Below are 27,322 nucleotides of genomic sequence, written 5' to 3'. Positions count from 1 at the left end.
TAACACGCAGATATTGGTCATAAACACACAGCTATTGGTCATTAACACACACAGATATTGGTCATCAACAGACAGTTATTGTTCATTAAAGGACAGGTATTGGTCATTAACAGACAGTTATTGTTCATTATCACACACAGATATTGTTCACTAACAGACAGATATTGTTCATTAACACATACAGATATTGGTCATCAACAGTTATTGTTAATTAACATGCACAGATATTGTTCATTAACAGACAGATATTCATCATTAGCACACACAGATATTGGTCATTAACACACAGGTATTGGTCATTAACATACAGTTATTGTTCATTAACACACACAGATAGTGTTCATTAACACACAGATATTGGTCATTAACAGACAGTTATAGTTCATTAACGCACACAGATATTGGTCATTAACACACAGATATTAGTCATAAACACGCAGCTATTGATCATTAACACACACAGATATTCTTCATTAACACACAGATATTGGTAAATAACAGACGGATATTGGTCATTAACAGACAGATATTGGTCAGTAACACACACAGATATTGTTCATTAACACATACAGATATTGGTCATTAACACACACAGATATTGGCCATTAACAGACAGATATTCATCACTAACACACACAGATATTGGTCATTAACACACAGGTATTGGTCATTAACAGACAGTTATAGTTCATTAACACACACAGATACTGTTCATTAACAGACAGGTATTGGTCATTAACAGACAGTTATTGTTCATTAACACACACAGATATTGTTCATTAACATGCAGATATTGGTCATTAACAAACACAGATATTAGTCATTAACAAAAACAGATATTGGTCATTAACACACACAGATATTGGTCATTAACAGACACGGATATTGGTCATTAACACACACAGATATTGGTCATTAACACACAGATATTGTTCATTAACACAGATATTAGTCATTAACAAAAACAGATATTGGTCATTAACACACACAGATATTGTTCATTAACACGCAGATATTGGTCATAAACACACAGCTATTGGTCATTAACACACAGATATTGGTAAAGAACAGATGGATATTGGTCCTTAACAGACAGATATTGTTCATTAACACACACAGATATTAGTCATTAATACACAGATATTGGTAAATAACAGACAGATATTGGTAATTAACAGACAGCTATTGTTCATTAACACACACAGATATCGGTCATCAACAGACAGTTATTGTTCATTAACAGACAGGTATTGGTCATTAACAGACAGTTATTGTTCATTAACACACACAGATATTGGTCATCAACAGTTATTGTTCATTAACATCCACAGATATTGTTCATTAACAGACAGTTATTGTTCATTAGCAGACAGATATTGGTCATTAACACACACAGATATTGTTCATTAACACAGACAGATATTGGTCATTAACACACAGGTATTGGTCATTAACAGACAGTTATTGTTCATTAACAGACAGATATTGTTCATTAACAGACAGATATTCATCATTAACAGACACAGATATTGGTCATTAACACACAGGTATTGGTCATTAACAGACAGTTATTGTTCATTATCACACACAGATATTGTTCACTAACAGACAGATATTGTTCATTAACACACACAGATATTGGTCATCAACAGTTATTGTTCATTAACATGCACAGATATTGTTCATTAACAGACAGTTATTGTTCATTAACAGACAGATATTCATCATTAACAGACACAGATATTGGTCATTAACACACAGGTATTGGTCATTAACAGACAGTTATTGTTCATTAACAGACAGATATTGTTCATTAACACACACAGATATTGGTCATCAACAGTTATTGTTCATTAACATGCACAGATATTGTTCATTAACAGAAAGTTATTGTTCATTTACAGACAGATATTGGTCATTAACAGACAGCTATTGTTCATTAACACACACAGATATTGGTCATCAACAGAAAGTTATTGTTCATTAACAGACAGGTATTGGTCATTAACAGACAGTTATTGTTCATTATCACACACAGATATTGTTCACTAACAGACAGATATTGTTCATTAACACACACAGATATTGGTCATCAACAGTTATTGTTCATTAACATGCACAGATATTGTTCATTAACAGACAGTTATTGTTCATTAACAGACAGATATTCATCATTAACAGACACAGATATTGGTCATTAACACACAGGTATTGGTCATTAACAGACAGTTATTGTTCATTAACAGACAGATATTGTTCATTAACACACACAGATATTGGTCATCAACAGTTATTGTTCATTAACATGCACAGATATTGTTCATTAACAGAAAGTTATTGTTCATTTACAGACAGATATTGGTCATTAACAGACAGCTATTGTTCATTAACACACACAGATATTGTTCATTAACACACACAGATATTGTTCATTAACACATGCAGATATTGGTCATTAACACACAGGTATTGGTCATTAACAGACAGTTATTGTTCATTAACACACACAGATATTGTTCATTAACACGCAGATATTGTTCATTAACACACAGATATTGTTCATTAACACAGATATTAGTCATTAACAAAAACAGATATTGGTCATTAACACACACAGATATTGTTCATTAACACGCAGATATTGGTCATAAACACACAGCTATTGGTCATTAACACACAGATATTGGTAAAGAACAGATGGATATTGGTCCTTAACAGACAGATATTGTTCATTAACACACACAGATATTAGTCATTAATACACAGATATTGGTAAATAACAGACAGATATTGGTAATTAACAGACAGCTATTGTTCATTAACACACACAGATATTGGTCATCAACAGACAGTTATTGTTCATTAACAGACAGGTATTGGTCATTAACAGACAGTTATTGTTCATTAACACACACAGATATTGGTCATCAACAGTTATTGTTCATTAACATCCACAGATATTGTTCATTAACAGACAGTTATTGTTCATTAGCAGACAGATATTGGTCATTAACACACACAGATATTGTTCATTAACACAGACAGATATTGGTCATTAACACACAGGTATTGGTCATTAACAGACAGTTATTGTTCATTAACAGACAGATATTGTTCATTAACAGACAGATATTCATCATTAACAGACACAGATATTGGTCATTAACACACAGGTATTGGTCATTAACAGACAGTTATTGTTCATTATCACACACAGATATTGTTCACTAACAGACAGATATTGTTCATTAACACACACAGATATTGGTCATCAACAGTTATTGTTCATTAACATGCACAGATATTGTTCATTAACAGACAGTTATTGTTCATTAACAGACAGATATTCATCATTAACAGACACAGATATTGGTCATTAACACACAGGTATTGGTCATTAACAGACAGTTATTGTTCATTAACAGACAGATATTGTTCATTAACACACACAGATATTGGTCATCAACAGTTATTGTTCATTAACATGCACAGATATTGTTCATTAACAGAAAGTTATTGTTCATTTACAGACAGATATTGGTCATTAACAGACAGCTATTGTTCATTAACACACACAGATATTGGTCATCAACAGAAAGTTATTGTTCATTAACAGACAGGTATTGGTCATTAACAGACAGTTATTGTTCATTATCACACACAGATATTGTTCACTAACAGACAGATATTGTTCATTAACACACACAGATATTGGTCATCAACAGTTATTGTTCATTAACATGCACAGATATTGTTCATTAACAGACAGTTATTGTTCATTAACAGACAGATATTCATCATTAACAGACACAGATATTGGTCATTAACACACAGGTATTGGTCATTAACAGACAGTTATTGTTCATTAACAGACAGATATTGTTCATTAACACACACAGATATTGGTCATCAACAGTTATTGTTCATTAACATGCACAGATATTGTTCATTAACAGAAAGTTATTGTTCATTTACAGACAGATATTGGTCATTAACAGACAGCTATTGTTCATTAACACACACAGATATTGGTCATCAACAGAAAGTTATTGTTCATTAACAGACAGGTATTGGTCATTAACAGACAGTTATTGTTCATTATCACACACAGATATTGTTCACTAACAGACAGATATTGTTCATTAACACACACAGATATTGGTCATCAACAGTTATTGTTCATTAACATGCACAGATATTGTTCATTAACAGACAGTTATTGTTCATTAACAGACAGATATTCATCATTAACAGACACAGATATTGGTCATTAACACACAGGTATTGGTCATTAACAGACAGTTATTGTTCATTAACAGACAGATATTGTTCATTAACACACACAGATATTGGTCATCAACAGTTATTGTTCATTAACATGCACAGATATTGTTCATTAACAGAAAGTTATTGTTCATTTACAGACAGATATTGGTCATTAACAGACAGCTATTGTTCATTAACACACACAGATATTGGTCATTAACACACACAGATATTGTTCATTAACACATGCAGATATTGGTCATTAACACACAGGTATTGGTCATTAACAGACAGTTATTGTTCATTAACACACACAGATATTGTTCATTAACACGCAGATATTGTTCATTAACACACAGATATTGTTCATTAACACAGATATTAGTCATTAACAAAAACAGATATTGGTCATTAACACACACAGATATTGTTCATTAACACGCAGATATTGGTCATAAACACACAGCTATTGGTCATTAACACACAGATATTGGTAAAGAACAGATGGATATTGGTCCTTAACAGACAGATATTGTTCATTAACACACACAGATATTAGTCATTAATACACAGATATTGGTAAATAACAGACAGATATTGGTAATTAACAGACAGCTATTGTTCATTAACACACACAGATATTGGTCATCAACAGACAGTTATTGTTCATTAACAGACAGGTATTGGTCATTAACAGACAGTTATTGTTCATTAACACACACAGATATTGGTCATCAACAGTTATTGTTCATTAACATCCACAGATATTGTTCATTAACAGACAGTTATTGTTCATTAGCAGACAGATATTGGTCATTAACACACACAGATATTGTTCATTAACACAGACAGATATTGGTCATTAACACACAGGTATTGGTCATTAACAGACAGTTATTGTTCATTAACAGACAGATATTGTTCATTAACAGACAGATATTCATCATTAACAGACACAGATATTGGTCATTAACACACAGGTATTGGTCATTAACAGACAGTTATTGTTCATTATCACACACAGATATTGTTCACTAACAGACAGATATTGTTCATTAACACACACAGATATTGGTCATCAACAGTTATTGTTCATTAACATGCACAGATATTGTTCATTAACAGACAGTTATTGTTCATTAACAGACAGATATTCATCATTAACAGACACAGATATTGGTCATTAACACACAGGTATTGGTCATTAACAGACAGTTATTGTTCATTAACAGACAGATATTGTTCATTAACACACACAGATATTGGTCATCAACAGTTATTGTTCATTAACATGCACAGATATTGTTCATTAACAGAAAGTTATTGTTCATTTACAGACAGATATTGGTCATTAACAGACAGCTATTGTTCATTAACACACACAGATATTGGTCATCAACAGAAAGTTATTGTTCATTAACAGACAGGTATTGGTCATTAACAGACAGTTATTGTTCATTATCACACACAGATATTGTTCACTAACAGACAGATATTGTTCATTAACACACACAGATATTGGTCATCAACAGTTATTGTTCATTAACATGCACAGATATTGTTCATTAACAGACAGTTATTGTTCATTAACAGACAGATATTCATCATTAACAGACACAGATATTGGTCATTAACACACAGGTATTGGTCATTAACAGACAGTTATTGTTCATTAACAGACAGATATTGTTCATTAACACACACAGATATTGGTCATCAACAGTTATTGTTCATTAACATGCACAGATATTGTTCATTAACAGAAAGTTATTGTTCATTTACAGACAGATATTGGTCATTAACAGACAGCTATTGTTCATTAACACACACAGATATTGGTCATCAACAGAAAGTTATTGTTCATTAACAGACAGGTATTGGTCATTAACAGACAGTTATTGTTCATTATCACACACAGATATTGTTCACTAACAGACAGATATTCATCATTAACAGACACAGATATTGGTCATTAACACACAGATATTGTTCATTAACAGACAGTTATTGTTCATTAACAGACAGATATTCATCATTAACAGACACAGATATTGGTCATTAACACACAGGTATTGGTCATTAACAGACAGTTATTGTTCATTAACAGACAGATATTGTTCATTAACACACACAGATATTGGTCATCAACAGTTATTGTTCATTAACATGCACAGATATTGTTCATTAACAGAAAGTTATTGTTCATTTACAGACAGATATTGGTCATTAACAGACAGCTATTGTTCATTAACACACACAGATATTGGTCATCAACAGAAAGTTATTGTTCATTAACAGACAGGTATTGGTCATTAACAGACAGTTATTGTTCATTATCACACACAGATATTGTTCACTAACAGACAAATATTGTTCATTAACACACACAGATATTGGTCATCAACAGTTATTGTTCATTAACATGCACAGATATTGTTCATTAACAGACAGTTATTGTTCATTAACAGACAGATATTCATCATTAACAGACACAGATATTGGTCATTAACACACAGGTATTGGTCATTAACAGACAGATATTCATCATTAACACACACAGATATTGGTCATTAACACACAGGTATTGATCATTAACAGACAGATATTGGTCATTCACAAACACCGATATTGGTCATTAACAAACACAGATATTGGTCATTAACACACAGATATTAGTCATAAACACACAGCTATTGGTCATTAACACACAGCTATTGGTCATTAATACGCAGCTATTGGTCATTAACACACACAGATATTAGTCATTAATACACAGATATTGGTAATTAACAGACAGCTTTGGTCATTAACATGCAAGTATTGTTCATCAACAGACAGTTATTGTTCATTATCACACAAAGATATTGTTCACTAACAGACAGATATTGTTCATTAACACACACAGATATTGGTCATCAACAGACAGTTATTGGTCATTAACAGACAGATATAGTTCATTAACGCACACAGATATTGTTCATTAACACACAGATATTGTTCATTAACAGACAGATATTGTTCATTAACACACACTGATATTGGTCATCAACAGACAGTTATTGTTCATTAACACACACAGATATTGGTCATTAACACACACAAATATTGGTCATTAACAGACAGTTATAGTTCATTAACACAAACAGATATTGTTCATTAACACACAGATATTGTTCATTAACACACAGATATTCGTCATTAACATGCAGATATTGGTCATTAACATACACAGATATTGGTCATTAACACACAGCTATTGGTCATTAACAGATATTGGTCATTAACACACACAGATATTGGTCATTAACACACACAGATATTGTTCATTAACAGACAGATAATCATCATTAACACGCAGATATTGGTCATTAACAGACAGATATTCATCATTAACACGCAGATATTGGTCATTAACATACTCAGATATTGGTCATTAACACACAGCTATTGGTCATTAACAGATATTGGTCATTAACACACACAGATATTGGTCATTAACACACACAGATATTCGTCATTAACACAAATATATTGTTCATTAACAGACAGATATTCATCATTAACAAGCAGATATTGGTCATTAACACACACAGATATTGTTCATTAACACGCAGATATTGGTCATTAACACAGATATTAGTCATTAACAAAAACAGATATTGGTCATTAACACACACAGATATTGGTCATTAACAGACACGGATATTGGTCATTAACACACACAGATATTGTTCATTAACACACAGCTATTGTTCATTAGCAGACACATTTATTGGTCCTTAACACAGACAAATATTTCTCATTAACACACACAGATATTGGTCATTAACACGCAGATATTGGTCATTAACAAACACAGATATTAGTCATTAACAAAAACAGATATTAGTCATTAACACACACAGATATTGTTCACTAACAGACAGATATTGTTCATTAACACACACAGATATTGGTCATCAACAGTTATTGTTCATTAACATGCACAGATATTGTTCATTAACAGAAAGTTTTTGTTCATTTACAGACAGATATTGGTCATTAACACACACAGATATTGGTCATTAACAGACACGGATATTGGTCATTAACAGACACGGATATTGGTCATAAACACACAGATATTGGTCATAAACACATAGATATTGGTAAAGAACAGACGGATATTGGTCCTTAACAGACAGATATTGTTCATTAACACAGATATTAGTCATTAGCAAAAACAGATATTGGTCAATAACACACACAGATATTGTTCATTAACACGCAGATATTGGTCATAAACACACAGATATTGGTAAAGAACAGACGGATATTGGTCCTTAACAGACAGATATTGTTCATTAACACACACAGATATTAGTCATTAATACACAGATATTGGTAAATAACAGACAGATATTGGTAATTAACGGACAGCTTTGGTCATTAACAGACAAGTATTGTTCATCAACAGACAGTTATTGTTCATTAACATGCACAGATATTGTTCACTAACAGACAGTTATTGTTCATTAACATGCACATATATTGTTCACTAACAGACAGATATTGTTCATTAACACACACAGATATTGGTCATCAACAGTTATTGTTCATTAACATGCACAGATATTGTTCATTAACAGAAAGTTATTGTTCATTTACAGACAGATATTGGTCATTAACAGACAGCTATTGTTCATTAACACACACAGATATTGGTCATCAACAGACAGTTATTGTTCATTAACAGACAGGTATTGGTCATTAACAGACAGATATTGTTCATTAACACACACAGATATTGGTCATTAACACGCAGATATTGGTCATTAACACAGATATTAGTCATTAACAAAAACAGATATTGGTCATCAACAGTTATTGTTCATTAACATGCACAGATATTGTTCATTAACAGACAGTTATTGTTCATTAACAGACAGATATTCATCATTAACATACACAGATATTGGTCATTAACACACAGGTATTGGTCATTAACAGAGTTATTGTTCATTAACACACACAGATAGTGTTCATTAACACACAGATATTGGTCATTAACAGACAGTTATAGTTCATTAACGCACACAGATATTGGTCATTAACACACAGATATTGGTCATAAACACACAGCTATTGGTCATTAACACGCAGCTATTGATCATCAACACACACAGATATTGTTCATTAACACACAGATATTGGTAAATAACAGACGGATATTGGTCATTAACAGAAAGATATTGGTCAGTAACACACACAGATAGTGTTCATTAACACACAGATATTGGTCATTAACAGACAGTTATTGTTCATTAACACACACAGATATTGTTCATTAACACACACAGATATTGTTCATTAACACATGCAGATATTGGTCATTAACACACAGGTATTGGTCATTAACAGACAGTTATTGTTCATTAACACACACAGATATTGTTCATTAACACGCAGATATTGTTCATTAACACACAGATATTGGTCATTAACACACAGATATTGTTCATTAACAGACACATTTATTGGTCCTTAACACAGACAAATATTGCTCATTAACACACATAGATATTGGTCATTAACACGCAGATATTGGTCATTAACAAACACAGATATTAGTCATTAACAAAAAAGATATTGTTCATTAACACACACAGATATTAGTCATTAATACACAGATATTGCTAAATAACAGACAGATATTGGTAATTAACAGACAGCTTTGGTCATTAACAGACAGGTATTGTTCATCAACAGACAGGTATTGTTCATTAACATGCACAGATATTGTTCACTAACAGAAAGTTATTCTTCATTTACAGACAGATATTGGTCATTAACACACACATATATTGTTCATTAACAGACAGATATTGTTCATTAACACAGACAGATATTGGTCATTAACAGACAGATATTCATCATTAACACACACAGATATTGGTCATTAACACACAGGTATTGGTCATTAACAAACAGTTATTGTTCATTAACACACAGGTATTGGTCATCAACAGTTATTGTTCATGAACATGCACAGATATTGTTCATTAACAGACAGTTATTGTTCATTAACACACACAGACATTGTTCATTAACATGCAGATATTGTTCATTAACACGCAGATATTGGTCATTAACAAACACAGATATTCATCATTAACACACACAGATATTGGTCATTAACACACAGGTATTGGTCATTAACAAACAGTTATTGTTCATTAACACACAGATATTGGTCATTAACACACAGATATTGGTCATCAACAGTTATTGTTCATGAACATGCACATATATTGTTCATTAACAGACAGTTATTGTTCATTAACACACAGATATTGGTCATTAACAGACTGTTATAGTTAATTAACGCACACAGATATTGTTCATTAACACACAGGTATTGGTCATTAACAGTTATTGTTCATTAACACACACAGATATTGTTCATTAACACGCAGATATTGGTCATTCACAAACACCGATATTGGTCATTAACAAACACAGATATTGGTCATTAACACACACAGATATTGTTCATTAAGAGGCAGATATTGTTCATTAACAGACAGATATTGGTCATTAACAGACAGATATTCATCATTAACACACACAGATATTGGTCATTAATACACAGGTATTGGTCATTAACACGCAGATATTGTTCATTAACACATACAGATATTGGTCATTAACACACAGGTATTGGTCATTAACAGATAGTTATAGTTCATTAACACACACAGATACTGTTCATTAACACACAGGTATTGGTCATTAACAGACAGTTATTGTTCATTAACACACACAGATATTGTTCATTAACACGCAGATATTGTTCATTAACACGCAGATATTGGTCATTAACAAACACAGATATTAGTCATTAACAAAAACAGATATTGGTCATTAACACACAGATATTGTTCATTAACAGACACATTTATTGGTCCTTAACACAGACAAATATTGCTCATTAACACACACAGATATTGGTCATTAACACGCAGATATTGGTCATTAACAAACACAGATATTAGTCATTAACAAAAAAGATATTGGTCATTAACACACACAGATAGTAGTCATTAATACACAGATATTGCTAAATAACAGACAGATATTGGTAATTAACAGACAGCTTTGGTCATTAACAGACAGGTATTGTTCATCAACAGACAGTTATTGTTCATTAACATGCACAGATATTGTTCACTAACAGAAAGTTATTCTTCATTTACAGACAGATATTGGTCATTAACACACACAGATATTGTTCATTAACAGACAGATATTGTTCATTAACACAGACAGATATTGGTCATTAACAGACAGATATTCATCATTAACACACACAGATATTGGTCATTAACACACAGGTATTGGTCATTAACAAACAGTTATTGTTCATTAACACACACAGATATTGGTCATCAACAGACAGTTATTGTTCATTAACAGACAGGTATTGGTCATTAACAGTTATTGTTCATTAACACACAGATATTGTTCATTAACACGCAGATATTGGTCATTCACAAACACCGATATTGGTCATTAACAAACACAGATATTGGTCATTAACACACAGATATTGGTCATTAACACACACAGATATTGTTCATTAAGAGGCAGATATTGTTCATTAACATACAGATATTGGTCATTAACAGACAGATATTCATCATTAACACACACAGATATTGGTCATTAATACACAGGTATTGGTCATTAACACGCAGATATTGTTCATTAACACACAGATATTGGTCATTAACACACACAGATATTGTTCATTAACAGACAGATATTGGTCATTCACAAACACCGATATTGGTCATTAACAAACACAGATATTGGTCATTAACACACAGATACTAGTCATAAACACACAGATATTGGTCATTAATACACAGGTATTGGTCATTAACACGCAGATATTGTTCATTAACACACAGATATTGGTCATTAACACACAGGTATTGGTCATTAACAGATAGTTATAGTTCATTAACACACACAGATACTGTTCATTAACACACAGGTATTGGTCATTAACAGACAGTTATTGTTCATTAACACACACAGATATTGTTCATTAACACGCAGATATTGTTCATTAACATGCAGATATTGGTCATTAACAAACACAGATATTAGTCATTAACAAAAACAGATATTGGTCATTAACACACAGATATTGTTCATTAACAGACACATTTATTGGTCCTTAACACAGACAAATATTGCTCATTAACACACACAGATATTGGTCATTAACACGCAGATATTGGTCATTAACAAACACAGATATTAGTCATTAACAAAAAAGATATTGGTCATTAACACACACAGATAGTAGTCATTAATACACAGATATTGCTAAATAACAGACAGATATTGGTAATTAACAGACAGCTTTGGTCATTAACAGACAGGTATTGTTCATCAACAGACAGTTATTGTTCATTAACATGCACAGATATTGTTCACTAACAGAAAGTTATTCTTCATTTACAGACAGATATTGGTCATTAACACACACAGATATTGTTCATTAACAGACAGATATTGTTCATTAACACAGACAGATATTGGTCATTAACAGACAGATATTCATCATTAACACACACAGATATTGGTCATTAATACACAGGTATTGGTCATTAACACGCAGATATTGTTCATTAACACACAGATATTGGTCATTAACACACACAGATATTGTTCATTAACAGACAGATATTGGTCATTCACAAACACCGATATTGGTCATTAACAAACACAGATTTTGGTCATTAACACACAGATACTAGTCATAAACACACAGCTATTGGTCATTAACACACAGCTATTGGTCATTAACACGCAGCTATTGTTCATTAACACACACAGATATTAGTCATTAATACACAGTTATTGCTAAATAACAGACAGATATTGGTAATTAACAGACAGCTTTGGTCATTAACAGACAAGTATTGTTCATCAACAGACAGTTATTGTTCATTAACATGCACAGATATTGTTCACTAACAGACAGATATTGTTCATTAACACACACAGATATTGTTCATCAACAGTTATTGTTCATTAACATGCACAGATATTGTTCATTAACAGAAAGTTATTGTTCATTTACAGACAGATATTGGTAATTAACAGACAGCTATTGTTCATTAACACACACAGATATTGGTCATCAACAGACAGTTATTGTTCATTAACAGACAGGTATTGGTCATTAACAGACAGTTATTGTTCATTATCACACACAGATATTGTTCACTAACAGACAGATATTGTTCATTAACACACACAGATATTGGTCATCAACAGTTATTGTTCATTAACATGCACAGATATTGTTCATTAACAGACAGTTATTGTTCATTAACAGACAGATATTCATCATTAACAGACACAGATATTGGTCATTAACACACAGGTATTGGTCATTAACAGACAGTTATAGTTCATTAACGCACACAGATATTGTTCATTAACACACAGATATTGGTAAATAACAGATGGATATTGGTCATTAACAGACAGATATTGGTCAGTAACACACACAGATACTGTTCATTAATACACAGATATTGTTCATTAACAGACAGATATTGTTCATTAACACACACAGATATTGGTCATCAACAGACTGTTATTGGTCATTAACACACACAGATATTGGTCATTAACACACACAAATATTGGTCATTAACACACACAAATATTGGTCATTAACAGACAGTTATAGTTCATTAACACAAACAGATAGTGTTCATTAACACACAGATAATGTTCATTAACAAAAACAGATATTGGTCATTAACACACACAGATATTGGTCATTAACAGACACGGATATTGGTCATTAACACACACAGATATTGTTCATTAACACACAGCTATTGTTCATTAACAGACACATTTATTGGTCCTTAACACAGACAAATATTGCTCATTAACACACACAGATATTGGTCATTAACATGCAGATATTGGTCATTAACAAACACAGATATTAGTTATTAACAAAAACAGATATTGGTCATTAACACACACAGATATTGTTCATTAACACGCAGATGTTGGTCATAAACACACAGCTATTGGTCATTAACACACAGATATTGGTAAATAACAGACGGATATTGGTCATTAACAGACAGATATTGTTCATTAACACACACAGATATGAGTCATTAATACACAGATATTGGTAAATAACAGACAGCTTTGGTCATTAACAGACAGGTATTGTTCATCAACAGACAGTTATTGTTCATTAACATGCACAGATATTGTTCACTGACAGACAGATATTGTTCATTAACAGACACAGATATTGGTCATCAACAGTTATTGTTCATTAACATGCACAGATATTGTTCATTAACAGAAAGTTATTGTTCATTTACAGAGAGATATTGGTCATTAACAGGCAGCTATTTCTAATTAACACACACAGATATTGGTCATCAACAGACAGTTATTGTTCATTAACAGACAGGTATTGGTCATTAACAGACAGTTATTGTTCCTTAACACACACAGATATTGTTCACTAACAGACAGATATTGTTCATTAACACACACAGATAGTGGTCATCAACAGTTATTGTTCATTAACATGCAGATATTCATCATTAATACACAGATATTGGTAAATAATAGACGGATATTGGTCATTAACAGACAGATATTGGTCAGTAATACACACAGATAGTGTTCATTAACACACAGATATTGGTCATTAACAGACAGTTATTGTTCATTAACACACACAGATATTGTTCATTCACAGCCATAGATATTGGTCATTAACAGACAGTTATTGTTCATTAACACACAGAGATATTAGTCATTAACACACAGATATTCGTAATTAACAAACAGATATTGGTCATTAACACAAGCAGATATTGGTCATTAACAGACATTCATCACTAACACACACAGGTATTGGTCATTAACAGACAGTTATAGTCCATTAACACACACAGATATTGTTCATTAACACACAGCTATTGTTCATTAACACACACAGATGTTGGTCATTAACACAGACAGATATTCTTCATTAATACAGACAGATATTGGTCATTAACACACAGATATTGTTCATTAACAGACACATTTATTGGTCCTTAACACAGACAAATATTGCTCATTAACACACACAGATATTGGTCATTAACACACAGATATGTAAAACAGATATTGTTCAATGTAAAACGGCGCAGAACGAGATCCAATTTCATGGTACTGTCTCCCATGCACAGAAGACACTTGAGATACGTCTGACCCCAGTTTGGGTCAAACTCTCTTTCATGCATTCCAGGTAGCCACACACAGCAGGTGTTGGACACATTGCATATGTTAATGAGGGGCCTAACGCCTGTTCTAGGTCTCCCCCCAAGTAATCGGGGTCCCCTGAGTGGAGGAGGTGTCAGGTGGGCTTGCTCCACTCAGGTTTTACAGGATTCAGCCCAGCAAGCAGCCTGCACCTCAATGGTCAATTAACTGTTTAAAGTTTTAATGTGGAGCCAGGGGATGAGTGTTCCCAACCCTCCTCGAATGACTGGGATTTTCCCGGAATCCTATCCCAAACACTGCCTGCAGCAGCCCAGGAGATAAGCAATTTAAATTTCCGACCAAACAGTACAGTTTGCCCACATGAACGGCAGACCCTACACCCCACACCCCACACCCCGCTCTCCATACACCTTACCCCCCCCACTGCTCTCCACACCCCGTTTTCCATACACCTCACCTCCCCCTCCCATCTGCTCCACACATCCACACCCCGCTCTCCATACACCACGCCCCACCCCCCCACCCCACTGTTCTCCACACCTTGCTCTCCATACACCTCACTCTCCACCCCCCCCACCAATTGCTCTCCATAGCCACACCCCACTCTCCATACACCTCACCCCCCCACTGCTCTCCATACGCTTCCAATGTCCCTGACTACTATGTCTGCATGACAGCACTGGAGCTGTGGATGGATTCACTCTGGACCATGTGCGATGCTGAGGATGTCGTGGATAGCACGTTCAATGAGTTGGTCACACCGCAGGTAAAGGTTACAAAGGCAGATAGGGTGACCATCAGGCAGAGTAAGAGTAGGAAGGCAGTGCAGGACTCCCCTGCGGTCATCTCCCTCCAAAACAGATATACTGCTTTGGATATTGGGGGAGATGGCTCACCAGGGGAAGGCAGCAGCAGCCAAGTTCATGGTACCAGGGGTGGCTCTGCTGCACAGGAGGGCAGGGAAAAGAGTGGGAGAGCTATAGTGGTAGGGGATTCTAAGGGGGATTATAAGGGGGATAGATAGGCGTTTCTGCAGTCATAACCGAGACTCCAGGATGGTATGTTGCCTCCCTGGTGCAAGGAAGTGTCGGAGCGGCTGCACGGCATTCTGGAGGGGGAGGGTAAACAGCCAGTTGTTGTGGTGCATATAGGTATCAACGAAATAGGTAAAAAGCAGGATGAGTTCCTACAGGCTGAATTTAGGGAGCTAGTAGTTAAATTTAAAAAGTAGGACCTCAAAGGTAGAAATCTCAGGATTTGCTACCAGTGCCACGTGCTAGTCAGAGTAGGAATAGCAGGATAGTTGAGATGAATACGTGGCTTGAGGAGTGGTGCAAGAGGGAGGAATTCAAATTCCTGGGACATTGGAACCGGCTCTGGGGAGGTGGGACCAGTACAAACCGGACGGTCTCCACCTGGGCAGGACCAGAACCCAGGTCCTAGGGGAAGTGTTTGCTAGTGCTGTTGGGGAGGGTATAAACTAAGTTGGCAGGGGGATGGGAACCTATGTAGGGAGACGGAGGGAAATAAAATGGGGGAAGAAGCAAGCAATAGAAAGGAGAATAGTAAAAGTGGAGGGCAAAGAAACCCAAGGCAAAATCAAAAAGGGCCACATTACAGCAAAATTCTAAAGGGACAAAGAATGTTAAAAAGACAAGCCTGAAGGCTCTGTGCCTCAATGAGAGGAGTATTCATAATAAGGTGGATGAATTAACTGCGCAGTCAGAAGTTAACGGATATGATATAATTGGGATTACGGAGACATGGCTCCAGGGTGACCAAGGTTGGGAACTCAACATCCAGGGTTATTCAACATTCAGTAAGGATAGACAGAAAGGAAAAGGAGGTGGGGTAGCATTGCTGGTAAAAGGGGAAGAGTGACCATAATATGGTAGAATTCTTTCTTAAGATGGAGAGTGACAGTGTTAATTCAGAGACTAGGGTCCTGAACTTAAGGAAAGGTAACTATGATGGTATGAGACGTGAATTGGCTAGGATAGACTGGCAAATAGAAACATAGAAAATAGGTGCAAGAGTAGGCCATTCGGCCCTTCTAGCCTGCACCGCCATTCAATGAGTTCATGGCTGAACATTCAACTTCAGTACCCCATTCCTGCTTTCTCGCCATACCCCTTGATCCCCCTAGTAGTAAGGACCTCATCTAACTCCTTTTTGAATATATTTAGTGAATTGGCCTCAACAACTTTCTGTGGTAGAGAATTCCACAGGTTCACCACTCTCTGGGTGAAGAAGTTCCTCCGCATCTCAGTCCTAAATGGCTTACCCCTTATCCTTAGACTGTGACCTCTGGTTCTGGAATTCCCCAACATTGGGAACAATCTTCCTGCATCTAACCTGTCTAACCCCATCAGAATTTTAAATGTTTCTATGAGGTCCCCTCTCATTCTTCTGAACTCCAGTGAATACAAGCCCAGTTGATCCAGTCTTTCTTGATAGGTCAGTCCCGCCATCCCGGGAATCAGTCTGGTGAACCTTCGCTGCACTCCCTCAATAGCAAGAATGTCCTTCCTCAGGTTAGGAGACCAAAACTGTACACAATACTCCGGGTGTGGCCTCACCAATGCCCTGTACAACTGTAGCAACACCTCCCTGCCCCTGTAGTCAAATCCCCTTGCTATGAAGGCCAACATGCCATTTGCTTTCTTAACCGCCTGCTGCACCTGCATGCCAACCTTCAATGACTGATGTACTACGACACCCAGGTCTCTTTGCACCTCCCCTTTTCCTAATCTGTCACCATTCAGATAATAGTCTGTCTCTCTGTTTTTACCACCAAAGTGGATAACCTCACATTTATCCACATTATACTTCATCTGCCATGCATTTGCCCACTCACCTAACCTATCCAAGTCGCTCTGCAGCCTCACAGCATCCTCCTCGCAGCTCACACTGCCACCCAACTTAAAGAGTTGACGGTGGATAGGCAATGGCAGACATTTATAGATCACATGGATGAACTTCATCAATTGTACATCCCTGTCTGGAGTAAAAATAAAATGGGGAAGGTAGCTCAACCGTGGCTAACAAGAGAAATTAGGGATAGTGTTAAATTCAAGGAAGAGGCATATAAATTGGCCAGAAAAAACATAAAACCTGAGGACTGGGAGAAATTTAGAAATGAGCAGAGGAGGACAAAGGGTCGAATTAGGAGGGGAAAAATAGAAGCTTGCAGGGAACATAAAAACTGACTGCAAAAGCTTCTATAAATATGTGAAGAGAAAAAGATTAGTGAAGACCAACGTAGGTCTTTTGCAGTCAGAATCAGGTGAATTTATAATGGGGAACAAAGAAATGGCAGACCAATTGAACAAATACTTTGGATCTGTCTTCACTAAGGAAGACACAAATAACCTTCTGGAAATACTAGGAGTTCAAGGGTCTAGCGAAAAGGAGGAACTGAAGGAAATTCTTATTAGTCAGGAAATTGCGTCAGTGAAATTGATGGGATTGAAGGCCGATAAATCCCCAGGGCCTGATAGTCTGCACCCTAGAGTACTTAAGGAAGTGGCCCTAGAAATAGTGGATGCATTGGTCATCATTTTTCAACATTCTATTGACTCTGGATCAGTTCCTATGGACTGGAGGGTAGCTAATGTAACATCGCTTTTTGGAAAGGGAGGTAGAGAGAAGGTGGGGAATTGTAGACCAGTTGATCTGGCGTCGGTGGTGGGGAAAGTGTTGGAATCAATTGTTGAAGGTGAAATGGCAGCAGATTTGGAAAGCAGTGACAGGATCGGTTCAGAACAGCATGGATTTGTGAGGGGGAGGTCATGCTTGGCGGATCTTCTGGAGTTTTTTGGGGATGTGGCTACTAGGGTGGATGGGGGAGAACCAGTGGATGTGTTTTTGGACTTTCAAAAGACTGTTGACAAGGTCCCACACAGGAGATTAGTGTGCAAAATTAAAGCACATGCTATTGGGAGTAATGTATTGATGTGGATAGAAAACTGGTTGGCAGACAGGAAGCAGAGAGTCGGAATAAATTTGTCCTTTTCAGAATGGCAGGCAGTGACCAGTGGGGTGCCGCAGGGTTCAGTGCTGGGACCCCAGCTATTTACAAACTACATCAATGATTTAGATGAAGGAATTGAATGTAATATCTCCAAATTTGCAGACGACACTAAGCTGGGCGGCGGTGTGAGCTGTGAGGAGGATGCTAAGAGGCTGCAGGGTGACATGGACAGGTTAGCTGAGTGGGAAAATGCATGGCAGATGCAGTATAATGTGGATAAATGTGAGGTTATCCACTTTGGTGGCAAAAACAGGAAGACAGAATATTATCTGAATGGTGACAGATTAGGAAAAGAAGAGGTGCAATGAGACCTGGGTGTCATGGTATATCAGTCATTGAAGGTTGGCATGCAGGTACAGCAGGCGGCGAAGGCGGCAAATGGCATGTTGGTCTTCATAGGAGCAGGGAGGTCTTACTGCAGTTGTACAGGGCCTTGGTGAGGCCACACCTAGAATACTGTGTTCAGTTTTGGTCCCCTAATCTGAGGAAGGACATTCTTGCTATTGAGGGAGTACAGCGAAGGTTCACCAGACTGATGCCCGGGATGGCATATGAAGAGAGACTGGGCCTGTATCCACTGGACTTTAGAAGAATGAGAGGGGATCTCATAGAAACATACAAAATTCTGACGGGATTGGACAGGTTAGAGGCAGGAAGAATGTTCCCGTTGCTGGGGAGTTCCAGAACCAGGGGTCACAGTTTAAGAATAATGGGTGAGCCATTTAGGACCGAGATGAGGAGAAACTTCTTCACTCAGAGAGTGGTTAACCTGTGGAATTCTCTACCGCAGAAAGTTGTTGATGCCAGTTCGTTAGATATTTTCAAGAGGGAGTTAGATGTGGCCCTAATGGCCGAAGGGATCAAGGGGTATGGCGAGAAAGCAGGAAAGGGGTACTGAGGTTGAATGATCAGACACGATCTTATTGAATGGCGATACAGGCTTGAAGGGCCGAATGGCCTGCTCCTGCACCCAATTTCTATGTTTCTATTAACACACACAGATATTGTTCATTAACACACACAGATATTGGTAATTAACTGACAGTTATTCATCATTAACACACAGATATTCATCATTAACACACACAGATATTGTTCATTAACACAGAGATATTGGTCATTAACACACAGATATTGGTCATTAATACACAGATATTGGTCATTAACACACAGGTATTGGACATGAACAGTTATTGGTCATTAACACACACAGATATTGGTCATTAACACAGAGATATTGGTCATTAACACACAGATATTGGTCATTAATACACAGATATTGGTCATTAACACACACAGATATTGTTCATTAACACAGAGATATTGGTCATTAAGACGGATTGCAAAAGTTTCTATAGATATGTAAAGAGAAAAAGGTTAGTAAAGACAAACGTAGGTCCCCTGCAGTCAGAATCAGGGGAAGTCATAACGGGGAACAAAGAAATGGCGGACCAATTGAACAAGTACTTTGGTTCGGTATTCACGAAGGAGAACACTAACAACCTTCCGGTTATAAAAGGGGTCAGGGGTCTAGTAAGGAGGAGGAACTGAGGGAAATCCTTATTAGCCGGGAAATTGTGTTGGGGAAATTGATGGGATTGAAGGCCGATAAATCCCCAGGGCCTGATGGACTGCATCCCAGAGTACTTAAGGAGGTGGCCTTGGAAATAGTGGATGCATTGACAGTCATTTTCCAACATTCCATTGACTCTGGATCAGTTCCTATGGAGTGGAGGGTAGCCAATGTAACCCCACTTTTTAAAAAAGGAGGGAGAGAGAAAACAGGGAATTATAGACCAGTCAGCCTGACATCGGTAGTGGGTAAAATGATGGAATCAATTATTAAGGATGTCATAGCAGTGCATTTGGAAAGAGGTGACATGATAGGTCCAAGTCAGCATGGATTTGTGAAAGGGAAATCATGCTTGACAAATCTTCTGGAATTTTTTGAGGATGTTTCCAGTAGAGTGGATAAGGGAGAACCAGTTGATGTGGTATATTTGGACTTTCAGAAGGCGTTCGACAAGGTCCCACACAAGAGATTGATGTGCAAAGTTAGAGCACATGGGATTGGGGGTAGTGTGCTGACATGGATTGAGAACTGGTTGTCAGACAGGAAGCAGAGAGTAGGAGTAAATGGGTACTTTTCAGAATGGCAGGCTGTGACTAGTGGGGTACCGCAAGGTTCTGTGCTGGGGCCCCAGCTGTTTACACTGTACATTAATGATTTAGATGAGGGGATTAAATGTAGTATCTCCAAATTTGCGGATGACACTAAGTTGGGTGGCAGTGTGAGCTGCGAGGAGGATGCTGTGAGGCTGCAGAGCGACTTGGATAGGTTAGGTGAGTGGGCAAATGCATGGCAGATGAAGTATAATGTGGATAAATGTGAGGTTATCCACTTTGGTGGTAAAAGCAGAGAGACAGGCTATTATCTGAATGGTGACAGATTAGGAAAAGGGGAGGTGCAAAGAGACCTGGGTGTCATGGTACATCAGTCATTGAAGGTTGGCATGCAGGTGCAGCAGGCGGTTAAGAAAGCAAATGGCATGTTGGCCTTCATAGCAAGGGGATTTGAGTACAGGGGCAGGGAGGTGTTGCTACAGTTGTACAGGGCATTGGTGAGGCCACACCTGGAGTATTGTGTACAGTTTTGGTCTCCTAACCTGAGGAAGGACATTCTTGCTATTGAGGGAGTGCAGCGAAGGTTCACCAGACTGATTCCCGGGATGGCGGGACTGACCTATCAAGAAAGACTGGATCAACTGGGCTTGTATTCACTGGAGTTCAGAAGAATGAGAGGGGACCTCATAGAAACATTTAAAATTCTGACAGGGTTAGACAGGTTAGATGCAGGAAGAATGTTCCCAATGTTGGGGAAGTCCAGAACCAGAGGTCACAGTCTAAGGATAAGGGGTAAGCCATTTAGGACCGAGATGCGGAGGAACTTCTTCACCCAGAGAGTGGTGAACCTGTGGAATTCTCTACCACAGAAAGTTGTTGAGGCCAATTCACTAAATATATTCAAAAAGGAGTTAGATGAGGTCCTTACTACTAGGGGGATCAAGGGGTATGGCGAGAAAGCAGGAATGGGGTACTGAAGTTGAATGTTCAGCCATGAACTCATTGAATGGCGGTGCAGGCTAGAAGGGCCGAATGGCCTACTCCTGCACCTATTTTCAATGTTTTCTATGTCTATGTAACACACATAGATATTGGTCATTAACACACAGATATTGGTCATTAACACACACAGATATTGGTCATTCACAGACAGATATTCATCATTAACACACACAGATATTGTTCATTAACACAGAGATATTGGTCATTAACACACAGATATTGTTCATTAACACAGAGATATTGGTCATTAACACACAGATATTGGTCATTAACACACACAGATATTGGTCATTAACACACACAGATATTGGTCATTACCAGACAGTTATTGTTCATTAACACACACAGATATTGTTCATTAACACACACAGATATTGGTAATTAACAGACAGATATTGGTCATTAACACAGACAGATATTGGTCATTAACAGTTATTGGTCATTAACAGACAGTTATTGTTCATTAACACACACAGATATTGTTCATTAACACACACAGATATTGGTAATTAACAGACAGATATTGGTCATTAACACAGACAGATATTGGTCATTAACAGTTATTGGTCATTAACAGACAGTTATTGTTCATTAACACACACAGATATTGTTCATTAACACAGAGAGATAATGCTCATTAACAGATATTGCTTATTAGCTCAGCAGATATCATGCACCTACACAGATAGTGGAAGCAAAATGTTTGTAACTTTCTGCCTAATAGTTCGCCCAAGAAAAGAGATAAAGCTCGGCAACTTTGAAATTAATTCTTTGTTCATGAGGTAACTTGTGGTAGACTAAGACAAGGAGACCAACATTCTCCTATAGATCGTATATTGAAGCTTCTGATGAATATTGATGTCAGACTGTTTTTGCGTAAGATGTCAGGATATGATCACTTTCAAGAGAGTTTGACAAATGGATGCTTTACCTCTTACATCCAGAATTTCCACACATCAGCACTTTACTTCCACCACAACAAATTGTGCAATAGGACTGGTATCCATCCTGATCATACAAGAAGATAGACTCCAGGAAGTTGTCCTTGTGAAAGAAACACACAGATGTTACCTTGCAAATAAAAAGGAAAACACAGACGACCCTGGAAATGCACAGCAGTCAGTTGGCATCTGTAAGGAGCAAAGAAATAGCTAATGTTTCAGATATAAACCTTTGTCAGGTTCTGTGCTCGTTGGCTGGAACATTAACCCGTCTTTTCTCTTTAGCAATGCGGATTGAGCACCTAGGAAAAATTTTACACCAGTGTGATCCTGAACTGGAGCCTTACCCATCATCAGCGCATCCTGGAAATGTTTGTGCCAGTAATGGACGGAAAAGACGCTGGGTGCACAATTTTGTACAATTACTCTTTCGGTCAATTTCCAGTATTATTGCTTTTAATCCAATTTTAATTCACATACTTTTCTAGATTATTTTGCAGTCCCACAATAAACATTTGCCTAATCTTTAAAATAATTCAAAATCCTGTTTTTAAAAATGATCCTAAACTATGCGGAATTTAGTATAATACATTCTTAAGTGATGGTCTTTTTTGCATTTTTTATTCACAAGGATTAAGCCATAATAATGGGATGTGACAGCTGGGGTTTACACTGAAGGATAATGTTCCGGCATTGAATTTACAAATATTTCAATTCATGAGCCTGCCACCTAGAGTTTCTGTGGTGGTTATCTGGTCTCATGTTGTAATTTCAGTGGGGGATTGGCGTGAACCCCGAAAAACTAGCATAAACCCTCAATAACTGGCATAAATATTCAATAACAGGCATAAACCCTCAATAACTGGCAATAACTGATCTAAAAACCATAGGGTAGTAGTAGTAGGGGATGTTAACTATCCAAATATTGATTGGGAAAAATATAGTGTGAAGGATATAGAGGGTGCGGAATTCTTGAAATGCATTCAAGAGAACTTTTTTAGTCAGTATGTAGCAAGCCCAACATGAGAGGGGGCGGTCTTGGATTTAGTTTTGGGGAATGAAGCTGGGCAGGTTGAAGGGATATTAGTGGGGGAGCATTTTGGTATCAGTGACCATAATTCAGTCAGATTCAAGTTGGTTATGGATAAGGACAAGAATAGGTCTGGAATAAAAGTTCTGAATTGGGGAAAAGCTAGTTTTGTTAAGTTAAGGAGTGATTTGGCCATAGTGGGTTGGAAACAGCTACTTGTGGGTAAATCGGTGTCAGAACAATGGGAGGCATTCAAGGAGGAGATCCAAAAGGTTCAGGCCAAACATGTGCCCTCAAAGAAAAAGGCTGGGAAAAATAATTCTAGAGCTCCCTAGATGTTGAGGGACTTACAGGGGAGGATTAAGAAAAAAAGGGATGCTTATGTCACATATCAATGGCTAAATACTTTAGCATTTTTAGAGGAATATAGAAAGTTAAGAGGAAAATATTTTTAAAATTATTTTTTTTTTTTTTTTTAAACGATAAATCCCCAGGGCCTGATGCACTGCACCCCAGAGTACTTAAGGAGGTGGCCTTGGAAATAGTGGATGCATTGACAGTCATTTTCCAACATTCCACTGACTCTGGATCAGTTCCTATCAAGTGGAGGGTAGCCAATATAACCCTACTTTTTAAAAAAGGAGGGAGAGAGAAAACAGGGAATTATAGACCGGTCAGCCTGACATCGGTAGTGGGTAAGATGATGGAATCAATTATTAAGGATGTCATAGCAGCGCATTTGGAAAGAGGTGACATGATAGGTCCAAGTCAGCATGGATTTGTGAAAGGGAAATCATGCTTGACAAATCTTCTGGAATTTTTTGAGGATGTTTCCAGTAGAGTGGACAAGGGAGAACCAGTTGATGTGGTATATTTGGACTTTCAGAAGGCTTTCTATAAGGTCCCACACAAGAAATTAATGTGCAAAGTTAAAGCACATGGGATTGGGGGTAGTGTGCTGACATGGATTGAGAACTGGTTGTCAGACAGGAAGCAGAGAGTAGGAGTAAATGGGTACTTTTCAGAATGGCAGGCTGTGACTAGTGGGGTACCGCAAGGTTCTGTGCTGGGGCCCCAGCTGTTTACACTGTACATTAATGATTTAGATGAGGGGATTAAATGTAGTATCTCCAAATTTGCGGATGACACTAAGTGAGGTGGCAGTGTGAGCTGCAAGGAGGATGCTATGAGGCTGCAGAGTGACTTGGATAGGTTAGGTGAGTGGGAAAATGCATGACAGATGAAGTATAATGTGGATAAATGTGAGGTTATCCACTTTGGTGGTAAAAACAGAGAGACAGACTATTATCTGAATGGTGACAGATTAGGAAAAGGGGAGATGCAAGAGACCTGGGTATTGTCATGGTACATCAGTCATTGAAGGTTGGCATGCAGGTACAGCAGGCGGTTCAGAAAGCAAATGGCATGTTGGCCTTCATAGCGAGGGGATTTGAGTACAGGGGCAGGGAGGTGTTCCTACAGTTGTACAGGGCCTTGGTGAGGCCACACCTGAAGTGTTGTGTACACTTTTGGTCTCCTAATCTGAGGAAGGACATTCTTGCTATTGAGGGAGTGCAACGAAGGTTCACCAGACTGATTCCCGGGATGGTGGGACTGACCTATCAAGAAAGACTGGATCAACTGGGCTTGTATTCACTGGAGTTCAGAAGAATGAGAGGGGACCTCATAGAAACGTTTAAAATTCTGATGGGTTTAGACAGGTTAGATGCAGGAAGAATGTTCCCAATGATTGGGAAGTCCAGAACCAGGGGTCACAGTCTAAGGATAAGGGGTAAGCCATTTAGGACCGAGATGAGGAGAAACTTCTTCACCCAGAGAGTGGTGAACCTATGGAATTCTCTACCACAGAAAGTTGTTGAGGCCAATTCACTAAATATATTCACAAAGGAGTTAGATGCAGTCCTTACTACTAGGGAGATCAAGGGGTATGGCGAGAAAGCAGGAATGGGGTACTGAAGTTGCATGTTCAGCCATGAACTCATTGAATGGCGGAGCAGGCTAGAAGGGTCGAATGGCCTACTCCTGCACCTATTTTCTATGTTTCTATGTTTCTATATTAGGAATGCTAAGAGAGAGTACAAGAAATTCTTGGACAGTAAAATTAAGGAAAATCCTAAGATGTTCTATAAATATATTAAGAGTAAGAGGGTAACTAAGGAAAGGGTATGTCCTATTAGAGACGATGAGGGTAATCTTTGTGTGGATGCGGAGGATGTTGGTAGGGTTCTTAACAAATACTTTCCATCTGTTTTCACAAAGGAAAGAGGTAATGCAGATACTGCTATTGAGGAGGAGTGTGATATTCTGGATGAAATAAATATAGTGAGAGGGGAAGTATTAAGGGGTTTAGCAGCTTTTAAAGTAGATAAGTCCCCAGGCCCGGATGAAATGCATCCCAGGTTGTTGGGCGAAGTAAAAGAGGAAATAGCAGAGGCCTTGACCATCATTTTCCAGTCCTCTTTGGATATGGGCATGATGCCATTGGATTGGAGGACTGCTAATACAGTACCCTTGTTTAAGAATGGAAAAAGGGATAGGCTGAATAATTACAGGCCTGTCAGCCTAATGTCAGTGGTGGGAAAATTATTG

The 27,322-nt window shown here is 37.2% G+C and overlaps 1 protein-coding gene across 1 annotated transcript in view; it reads right to left on the bottom strand.

Moving 5' to 3' along the window:
- LOC139245601 (DNA (cytosine-5)-methyltransferase 3-like) overlaps positions 1-27,322 on the bottom strand; it is a gene marked incomplete at its 5' end in the record, with an annotated part of 137,698 nt that overhangs the window by 62,668 nt on the left and 47,708 nt on the right. The window contains one exon of the mRNA XM_070871198.1: positions 23,673-23,785. Coding sequence (XP_070727299.1) covers positions 23,673-23,785 — 113 coding nt within the window. The remainder of the gene's footprint in view (positions 1-23,672; positions 23,786-27,322) is intronic.

The sequence above is a fragment of the Pristiophorus japonicus genome, unplaced genomic scaffold, assembly GCF_044704955.1.
Source record: "Pristiophorus japonicus isolate sPriJap1 unplaced genomic scaffold, sPriJap1.hap1 HAP1_SCAFFOLD_224, whole genome shotgun sequence".
NCBI classification, from domain to species: Eukaryota; Metazoa; Chordata; class Chondrichthyes; family Pristiophoridae; genus Pristiophorus; species Pristiophorus japonicus.
Note: the sequence above shows the minus strand (reverse complement) of the source record. Positions and strands in the feature narration are given on the sequence as shown.